The sequence below is a fragment of the Piliocolobus tephrosceles genome, chromosome 8, assembly GCF_002776525.5.
Source record: "Piliocolobus tephrosceles isolate RC106 chromosome 8, ASM277652v3, whole genome shotgun sequence".
Taxonomy (NCBI): domain Eukaryota; kingdom Metazoa; phylum Chordata; class Mammalia; order Primates; family Cercopithecidae; genus Piliocolobus; species Piliocolobus tephrosceles.
This window is the reverse complement of record NC_045441.1, coordinates 87,378,144-87,389,119: the sequence shown is the minus strand read 5'-3', so window position 1 is coordinate 87,389,119 and position 10,976 is coordinate 87,378,144. Positions and strand designations below refer to the sequence as shown.

General features: G+C 35.8%; 1 protein-coding gene and 1 pseudogene across 1 annotated transcript in view; one reads left to right on the top strand and one right to left on the bottom strand.

The window, feature by feature from the left end:
- The window catches only part of SEMA3D (semaphorin 3D), a 162,157-nt gene that overhangs the window by 26,817 nt on the left and 124,364 nt on the right, over positions 1-10,976 (bottom strand). The window contains exon 12 of the mRNA XM_023226655.2: positions 550-772. Within this exon, the coding sequence (XP_023082423.1) occupies positions 550-772 (223 nt within the window). The remainder of the gene's footprint in view (positions 1-549; positions 773-10,976) is intronic.
- Positions 1,707-7,859, top strand: LOC111552400 (annotated as a pseudogene).

Below are 10,976 nucleotides of genomic sequence, written 5' to 3'. Positions count from 1 at the left end.
TTATTGAGTTGACATGCAAAGGAAAATACAATGGGCTTAAAAACTAAGTCTATGAAATACATTTTAATGCACAAAATTCAAGAAGAAAGATAATCTCCAAGAAGTTTCTATTTAAAGACCTTCACAAAGTAATGCTTAATGTTTTCGAAAATCTATCTTAAGTCAACTAAGTTAGTGATTCTCGAAATCAGGTGAAGGAATCTTTTGGGGGTATACTTGTAAAGAGAGGGAAAGGCAAAGTTTGAAAATAAAAATTGCTTTGCCCTACCTGTTTAATTTTAGTTCAAAATCATACAACAAATATGTATTGAGCATGTAAGGTAGAGCAGGCACATTGCTGTCAAATACATTTTGAAATCTCAAATATGAAGTTCGGAGATATTTATGATTATCAATTAAAAGCTACATAATTTTAAGAAATATTGACAAGGTTTTATCTAATAATTACTCATTTTGATTTTGACCAATAAATATTTTTGAAGTTTCTCTTCTCTTTGTCTAATAATGAAAAATTCCTTTTGAAAAAATCCTAATCCAGTTTTAGCTTACCTGTCCCAAGAAACATTACATCGTACTGGCCATCTTCTGCAGTGACATGATCCACCACTATCTGTGTCAGTCTGTAATCCACATTGATTCTCTTGAATGTTGGTCCTCCTGCAACTGGGTATATGGACTTATACATCACAGAGTGCCGCTTTATGAAACTGATGACATCATCTGGAAAATCTCGGGTGGATTTAATCAGTGGGTCATAGGTTTTGCTTGGACACTGAAAAGAAATGTAGAGGAAAGTAAAGACATTGTTTATGCACCTGAGAAGTTCACACTTATTTCCAATAAAGCTTGTATAGCTTATCATCAATAGTATTAAATGAATGGACAACAGAGTCAATATGGAATCACGTGTATTTGTAAATCAATGCAGTGTTCCTCCAATAAATGTAAACCCAGTTTTCTCTTGCAAAAATTTTCTAAATTATATCTGCATTTTTCAACGTTTCCATAGTGAATTATTTTCTTATGAAGATTATTTCTTCTGAAGATTGTTTCTAATGAAGATATTTGAAATCTAACTTGAAATAACTGTTAAGAAACTGATCTATAAACATGAGAACAGGTGGAAAGCCATTATTTTCAATTTCCTTTGAGTAATTTATAATTTCAGTTCAAATGAAATCATGTTTAATTAAAAAATAAAAAAGGAACAAATAAACAGTTCACAAAAATTAATTTCAAAGTATCTAATAGCTTGAAATTGTAATTATGTAGTTTCTTTTATAATTAGTGTGAAAATTACACTTCGAACAATTCAACAGCTCTTCTCCTAAAGAGTCTGCGAAGAAACCCTTAGGGAATTTTATACTGCTGTCTAAAATTGACTTATGTGCCTTTCAGCATCTACTAAATCAATAGTTAGCATGACCTGCCCCCTGGTGGTAAGAGTAAAAAGTTCAAAATGGTACAAATCAAATGAATTTTATGTACCTTTATCCAAAAATAAAAGGGGAAAAAACACTTTATGATTAGACTTTTTTTTTTTTCCAGAAAATATCACCTCTCCCACATCCTAAGTCTATTTTATGTTTAAACATATTGCAATTTAGGAAGGTACCTCATATAGAATGGTTCTGTTATAATATTTGAATTCTTAATGGACTAATGCATTCTTTTGGAGTGGAAAACTTTAGTCAATTAATGCAGTCATGGAGAATAAAATGACTGACAGTAAGGAAAGTTTTTTGTTTCTTGTTTTTTTTAATGGTGCCTTTCCTTTATTTCAGTTTTTAGAGAAGTTGGAAACAGTCTCCACGGAACTGAACCATTTATACTTGGCACTAATCAGAATCATGCCAAGACTCCAAAAATGTAATGCACTTCTCAAAATATTCAAGAGTGTCATTCTTAGGGAGCTGAAGATACTAGAACTAGTCCCGATATTTGACTTTGACCCCAAATTTTATACCAATAAAATAATAATGACTCATTATGAATTAAAAGACATATCAAAGAGGTTTTACTAAAAGTCTGTTAATGTTTTTCTATAAATACCTTAAGAATATCTTGAACAAAAATTTTCAATGTCTGGTATTAAGAAACTGACACTTTCTTGACATTTACTTATTTGTCCCAGGTCTGCATCAGAGAGATTAGAAATGTTCTAGAATATTAGCCACTTTGCATTGACTTAACATATTCTTAACTGGATGTTGGTCTAAAGATCTAAGTCTGCAGGTTCAGTCATTATTTCCAGCACTTAACCTTCAGCCAAGCGGAATCCGTCAACTCGATAATGGAAGAACCCTGCATTAAGTAGATTAAGCAGGGACTCAAAATGGATATGGAGCTCAAATGATACAAAGCTCTTATCCAATTATAGGCTGCATGTTTGAGGCTCAGTCAAAGACGATTCATAGCAGGCTTATATAATGCCTGCGGTTCAATCTGGTTGGTGTATCATTAGAATCAAAGCCAGAGCAAGATTTTGCCTGCACACATTTTTTAAAAAGTTCTCCAACTTAAGAAAAAATCACTTTTGACTTTGCGGCTGTAGTTGTGCAGTAGCCAAAGTTTTCAAAGAAATAATATCATGACATTCAAGCCATAGTTTTTGATATCAAATTGTTAAATAATTAGAAATTTTAATGTAAGAACGTATAGCTGAATGAAAATATAAACATTTAGGAAAAAAATAGATACTAATTTTCCTCATTGCTCTGACAAAAAAGGTTTAAGTGTAATAAAATCTAAGGGGAAAAAAACGGAAGGAAAACCTGGTTTCTATTGACTATAAAATGATCTTTGAAAATATATATTTTTTCTTATGGCAGCTTTTCCTCATGGCATGTTGCCAGTGTTTGAATAAGATCTTTATCCTCTCAATTGCTATGCGTGGTATCTCAGGTCTGCGTCTCCACTATGCTTGCACAAATGAAAATGATTTGGTAGAGTTACTCTCTGAGGTTTAGGATAGTACAGTTTGAATTAAATGTTGTTATTTTAGTACATTCAAACCCGGGGAATTTTTGCTTTGATATCATATAGCTGTGCCGCACACAGATCTAAAAATAACGAGATGCCAAGCAATGTATGTAGGTAAGAGTAAAGTAGGAAAGAAAAATTCCATAAAGGAAAAGAAACAGTGTAGGGAAATGCTACATCTAAAGCAGATGGTCGTTCATATTCAGTTATTTTCCTTTAACAAATTCTAGAAAATTCTCCTATGGCAGTTATACATCTCAGGTATTAGAAATCTAGTGGTTTTTTCCTCTGTATGTATGTACTTTTAATTTCTCGGTATTAACACAGCCCACCTGAACATACCATAGGGGGCCATTTATTTCTGCCTTCAGTTTTCTTACATTTGCCAGTTTAGCTACTAGGAGTGTAGGAAATAAATCAGGAAATGTATCTGTGTCTCTATCCACTGTTGTAAAATACTCAAAGACAGTATTCTTCTCTTGTGTGCTGGAAATATTAATACCAGAGCAAAAGAAGAAGAGAAAATAGAACATGCCTAGACATACCCTGAGATGAAAGGGAAAACCCGACAGCAACAGGCCCTGGTTCAGGGCCTATCTCCCATGGCTGGCTGCCACAGCTGGCTAGGTGTGATCATGTTATGCTTGGCAAGTCCGTGTGTTTGTCTAGGGCCTTTAGTAGTGGAGTGGGAAGCAATGGATAAGAGGAGAAAAATGGTTTTTATCCAATGAGAGAACTTTTCCCCTTGGCAAGGCCCCAGACAGCTGCCAAAGGATTTTTCTCCCTGCAGCTTCAGGCTGTTCTCTACAGGTTGCAGTTTCCTTTTAAACAAATCAGAGGAATGACTAACGTGAGGGAAGACATGGCAAAAGAAAGACAGAACTAGGCTTTCGTTTTCAGAAGCTTGAGTTTTATTTATAGAGTAAAAATGCAAATGTAACAGTTGCCATCTTATCCCCCTGCTTATTCATCGAAGAGTCAATCTACAACAGATAAGGACAAGGAAAGATCCTATATTAAATATCAGGGACAAAGAGGCCTGGGACAAACATATAGAGGTAAATTTCTGTCCTTCCTTCTTCCTCTCTTTCTCTTTAAGGTTCCCTTTCTCTTAGAGGAATTTCTCTGCCAGAACAAGCAAAATACTATTGAACACAGTAAATAGCCTGGGATTTGAAGAACTTAATTTTAAAAGCAAATTGCTTGCCCTCTGGAAAACAAAGCTGAAGCCAGTTGGAAAGGTCAGTTCCTGTTGGAAGCCCCTTGACTATCTCCATTTTAGGGAAAAATGGCCTACACACAGTTAAAGGGAAATGATAGTGATATATGATACATCTCCTTTAGTGTAATCTGTTTTAGGAATCTGGACTCAGAATGTCCACAGTCTAGTCCTGCCTCTGCTTCTCCCTTCTAGAACCAAAACCAGGACTGAGTGAACAGAACTAGAGATATCCTCAGTAATTTAGAGAGATGATAAAGTAATTGTTATCCAGTAAGTGGAAGGTAATGGAGTGAACAAATATTAAAGAGAAAATAAAACTGTGAATTCAATATGCTAGAGAGACATGAGTGAGCCACTGATGCCTAAAATGAGATATCCCCAAAATTTTCCACAGACTTTGAATTAATTAGGAAAGACTTGCTTAAATGAAACAAACAATAACAATAAGATGTTAGCTACATTCCTCAGGCACACAAATGGGAAGATAGGGTGAGACACTATGAGAGAATTCCTGCATCATACTCTGTAGTTTTCAGTGTCCTTTGGAAAGATTATCATAGTCCAACACTAGATAAATTAATAGAAAGTTCTGGATATTATTTTTGAATTACTTTTTTTTTGGTAAGTTATACTTATTTTTGAAAGTCAACTGTAAAATATGTCTTTTAAAACTCTTAATAGGATCAGCATAGTTTACAATTAAAATCTAATGTATGAGGTTAAGAAATACATATATTCCGAGAAACATCAGCTTTAGGAAAAGAATGTATTTAGAATCATGCTGAAGCTTAAGTAAAATAGTTTAGGTGGAGCAGGAAGAGAAAACAGCTAAAGAGTTTTGACTTGTGGAATCCATGGTTACCTCAAACCCCTGCTGTTGAGAAGATCAACCAAGGTAAAAGTTGGAATTTCTAAGCAATATTCCAGTTCTAGTTGAAGAACACATTATGTACTTCAAGTCCACCATGAAATCCCAATTGTTGATATTATGTGTTATTATCCTATGATCCATCTTCTCCAAGGTTTGCTTTTGTAAAGCAAAATCAGAAACCAAGCTCAGGCATGGCAGTGATGCCTTGATATGCTAGAGTGAAAAAGACCTTTCTACAACAGAAGGGTATGTCAGGACCCAGAGATGGTTCATGGTAGTGCATTTGTAAGATGAATTTTTCAGTAGATCCAGAATCAAAAGAACTTTATAATTTCTCAATGACTCTTACAATGTTAGAAAGTCTAATGATTTGATGGGAAATAAATGACTGTCAGACTTATCTACACCTATATCTCAAGTTTGGAGGTTTTATCTTATAGCAAAAAAGAGGAACAATAAAGGCCCTACAGCAAAAGAGGAAATTTTTAGCATCTACATTTGATTTTCTCTAGTGAAAATCAATGTGAGTTGTACATGATGGGGCCTTTTTTTTAGACAAAGATTTGAAATCTTGAAGAAGGGGACACATTTCATTATTTTACATTGGTGGCAGTTGAAATTTTTTTTTTTCTTAATAAAGTTTTACGAATATTCTTAGTCAAGTTTTGTTAAGATTTATAGGGTATTTTATTTTATTTTATTTTATTTTCTTACTAAAAGGACATATATTCAGGAGAAAAACCATGGAAGACAATTAGCAGGAAGAGGGAGGTTAGCTTAGTGTTTTTGATGTTTTATGTGACTTAACATTTGTTTTCTCAACATAAAAGGAGTGTTACACAAGGGTTCCATTGAACACAGTGGCAGCTTTTGGGGTTCCTGTGTCTCATGTTGCAATCTGAGCTGAGCGTGCACACAAACAACCGTGGCTCAGGGACCTGCAATTGGTATTGATCTTGGCACCACCTACTATTGCATGGGTGTTTTCCAGCAGGGAAAAGTAGAGATAACTTCCAATGATCAGGGAAACCGAACCATGCCAAGCTATGTCACCTTTACAAATGCCAAACAATTGATTGGTGATACTCCAAATAATCAAGTTCCAATGAACCGTGCCAGCATGACTTTTGACGCCAAGTGTCTGACTGGATGTGATTTTGATGATGCCATTATCCAGTGTGATATGACACCCTGGCCTTTCACAGTGGTAAATGATGCTGGCAGGCCCAAGGTCCAAGTAGAGTACAAGAGAGAGACAAAAAGCTGCTACCCAGAGGAGGTGTCTTCTATGGTTCTGACAAAGTGAAGGAAATTGCAAAAGTTTGCCTTGGGAAGACTGTTACCAATGCTGTGCCAGCTTACTTTAATGACTTTAATGACTCTCAGCATCAGGACTATCGAAGATGTTGGAACTATAGCTGGTCTCAATGTACTTGGAATTATCAATGAGCCAATTGTTGCTGCTATTGCTTACAGTTTAGACAAAAGGTTGGAGCTGAAAGAAACATGCTAATCTTTGACCTGGGAGGTGGCATTTTTGATCCTCACTATGGAGGATGGAATCTCTGAGGCCAAATCTACAGCCAGAGACACCCACTTAGGTGGAGAGGACTTTCACAACTGAATTGTTAACCATTTTACTGGTGAGTTCAAGTGTACATATGGAAGGACATCAGTGAGAGCAAGAGAGCTGTCCGGTGCCTCTGTACTGCTTGTGAACGTGCTAAGCATACTCTCTTCCAGCACCGAAACCAGTACTGAGATCAATTCTCTTCATGAAGGAATCAACTTCTATATCTCCATTAACTGTGCCCAATTTGAAGAATTGAATGCTGAACCTGTTCTGTTGTACTCTAGACCCCACAGAGAAATCCATTTGAGATGCCAAACTAGACAAACCACAGATTCCTGATATTGTCCTGGTTGGTAGTCCTAATTGTATCCCCACAATTTAGTAGCTTCTCCAAGGCATCTTCAATGGAAAAGAACTGAATGAGAGCATCATTTGATGAAGCTGTTGCTTACGATGCAGCTGTCCTATCTGGAGACATCTCAAAATGTTCAAGATTTTCTGTTTTTGGATGTCACTCCTCTTTCCCTTGATATTAAAACTGCTGATGGAGTCATGACTGTCCTCATTAAGTGTGATACTACCATTCCTACCAGGCAGACACAGACCTTCACTGCCTACTCTGACAAGCCTAGCATGTCATTACCAAGGATAAAAACTTGCTTGGCAAGTTTGAGCTCACAGGCATACCTCCTGCACCCCTTGGTGTTCATCAGATTGAAGTTACCTTTGATATTGATGCCAAGGGCATCCTCAATGTTTACTATCACTGATGACAAGGGCCATTTGAGCAAGGAAGACATTGAGCCTATGTTTCAGGAAACTGAGAAATACAAAGCTGAAGATTAGAAGCAGAGGGACAAGGTGTCATCCAAAAATTCACTTGATTCCTATGTGTTCAACATGAAAGCAACTGTTGAAGACGAGAAACTTCAAGTCAAGATTAACAGTGAGCACAAACAGTAGATTCTTAGCAAGTGCCATGAAATTATCATCTGGCTTGATAAGAATCAGACTGCAGAGAAGGAAGAATTTGAACATGCACAGCAAGAGCTGGAGAAGTCTGCAAGTCCATCACAACCAAACTGGACTAGAGTGCAGAAGGCATGCTAGGAGGAATGCCAGTGGGATTTCCTGGTGGTAGAGCTCCTGCCTCTGGTGGTGATTTTCAGGGCCCACCACTGAAGAGGTTGATTAAGCTAATGCAAGTATAGATGAAGCATTGTTCTACATAGCTAAAGCACCAAAGAACCCAAATTTGCCGCAAATTCTATGGCAGTTTTAAGGTCAAGTTGCTATAATAAATTACTGGGCATCCTCAATGCTTGAATATGGAACATGTGCACAAGGAAAGGAAATAACATTGCACTTTATAAATATTGTATTGTAAGTGGAAAATTGAAATGTCTTAAATAAAACTGTATTTAAAGTTGGTATCAAAAAAAGATTAAACGAAAGAAAACTAACCACAACCTCCACCCCTGAATAAAAAAAGATTTTGAGCTGAAAATGAGCATTTACTTAGTGTCTCTAGTGTTGGATAGCGGAAGAGGCAATGCTGGGGTGAGAAGTCCAGTCTCTAGGTACTCTACCCGGGATGTTTCTTACCGTGTTATGATGTTCCTTAAATATGGCTTTGTTTCAAATTTTTGAACCAAGAAATTTTCAGGAATCCTTAGAATCACCATTTTTCACCACCTATTTTTTTAAACTATGTAGATACAAAAAAGTAAAAATAACAGGCTTTTCTCGTGTTTGAGCTATTAATAGAAATTATCATGCCTTTATGTTCATCAGCGTCCACATAGTAAAACGAACTTATGAAATATTTTAAAAATACCTATAACTACCTCCTTTTATTTCCTACCAAAAAATGGAGACTTAGTTGGGAAATTCATGTGTAAACTTTTATCTGTAAAAGTAAAACTAAAACAACTAACATTTAACGCAATAACAATTTGGAAGTAAATAGAATTTAAAAAGGAATTGCTATTTTTACAAAATCAAACATTTAGTAGTTGTTTAAAAATGGTGGCAAAAGGATTCAAGAAAAGTAAAACATGCATTCTTTTTGATAAGGGAATGGTTTAAAACTGAAACTCACTTTTGAACAAATATTTATTAATACTTTACATTTACACATAAATCTTAAAAATCCCTTGACAACACAAAATAAAACTGCAGAGTATATCAGTTATAAAAAATCAACTATCAAATTGGAAATTTTCTGCCTTTACAAATCTTTCTTACATTCTGGGTTTTCTAGTAGTTTGTTATTTTGGGTTGGATTCAATTTGGTTTCTGTCTCTGACCTGTATGATTGATTCACTGTATCATGGACTCTTTAATATTTTATTTCACTTGGAACTTCCTATTACCAAGACCCGGCAGGTCAATAATGATTGAAATTCAGGACATAGGCATGGGCAAGGACTTCATGTCTAAAACACCAAAAGCAACGGCAGCAAAAGCCAAAATTGACAAATGGGATATGATTAAACTAAAGAGCTTCTGCACAGCAAAGGAAACTACCATCAGAGTGAACAGGCAACCTACAGAATGGGAGAAAATTTTTGCAATCTACTCATCTGACAAAGGGCTAATATCCAGAATCTACAAAGAACTCAAACAAATTTACAAGAAAAAAACAAACAACCCCATCAAAAAGTGGGCAAAGGATATGAACAGACATTTCTCAAAAGAAGACATTCATACAGCCAACAGACACATGAAAAAATGCTCATCATCACTGGCCATCAGAGAAATGCAAATCAAAACCACAATGAGATACCATCTCACACCAGTTAGAATGGCAATCATTAAAAAGTCAGGAAACAACAGGTGCTGGAGAGGATGTGGAGAAATAGGAACACTTTTACACTGTTGGTGGGATTGTAAACTAGTTCAACCATTATGGAAAACAGTATGGCGATTCCTCAAGGATCTAGATCTAGATATACCATATGACCCAGCCATCCCACTACTGGGTATATACCCAAAGGATTATAAATCATGCTGCTATAAAGACACATGCACACGTATGTGTATTGTGGCACTATTCACAATAGCAAAGACTTGGAATCAACCCAAATGTCCATCTGTGACAGACTGCATTAAGAAAATGTGGCACATATACACCATGGAATATTATGCAGCCATAAAAAAGGATGAGTTTGCGTCCTTTGTAGGGACATGGATGCAGCTGGAAACCATCATTCTTAGCAAACTATCACAAGAACAGAAAACCAAACACCACATGTTCTCACTCATAGGTGGGAACTGAACAATGACATCACTTGGACTCGGGAAGGGGAACATCACACATCGGGGCCTATCAATGGGGGGGGAGGGGGGAGGGATTGCATTGGGAGTTATACCTGATATAAATGACTAATTGATGGGTGCTGACGAGTTGATGGGTGCAGCACACCAACATGGCACAAGTATACATATGTAACAGACCTGCACGTTATGCACATGTACCCTAGAATTTAAAGTATAATAATAAAATAAAAATTAAAAAAAAAGAAAAAGAAAAAGAAAAAATCCTCCTGAACAAAATATGGCTTGTTCAAATATTCTATCCGGACAGCAGAGGGCGGAAGAATCACTTGAAGTGAAGGCATTCTATAATATATCCTTTTGTATCCTTGCATTTCTAGGCTTACTAACATCGCAGAGCAGTATGTCACGGTTAAGCTAGGAGTTTAAGTTTGACTTTTTGTCAAAGAAGTACAGCATTCTGTCAAAACCAAAAACTTAAAGTAAGCATGGCACACTGCAAGTTGTAGTGTTTATTTAACTGAGTGACAATGTCAACAGAAGTAACTACTGGGAGAACAACTTAGAATTCAATCTTAATAGCAATACAGGTGCAGAAAATGTAAAAACAATTTTTTTAAAAAAAATTAATCTATGTTAAAGCTTTACCTTAAGTATAATACAGCTTTTAGTAAAGGTTCTAACAATTTCATAGAAAGCAAATTATTCAGCAATACTTTTATTAAAGTAAGATGTGTTCCTCTGAATTGCCGTAAGATAAATAAGTGTAATAAGGTTTCAAAATTCATTATTATTTGTGCAGAGAATAGACAAATCTCTGGAAAAAATAGCATAAGGTTCTCTTTGGTTGTTCATTTGTTATCACTTTGAGGGTAGAACAAAAGGTGGGTTAATGGCTTTTGATTTGGAGTTAAGTAGAGTAAGTTTAATTCCAGTCATAACAATTCATAAGCTGTGAGATCACGAACATATGTTTGCCCTCACTGGGCTTGTTTCTTATCTATAAAATTGGGATAATAATACCTACTCTATGTGTTTTAAGAATGTAG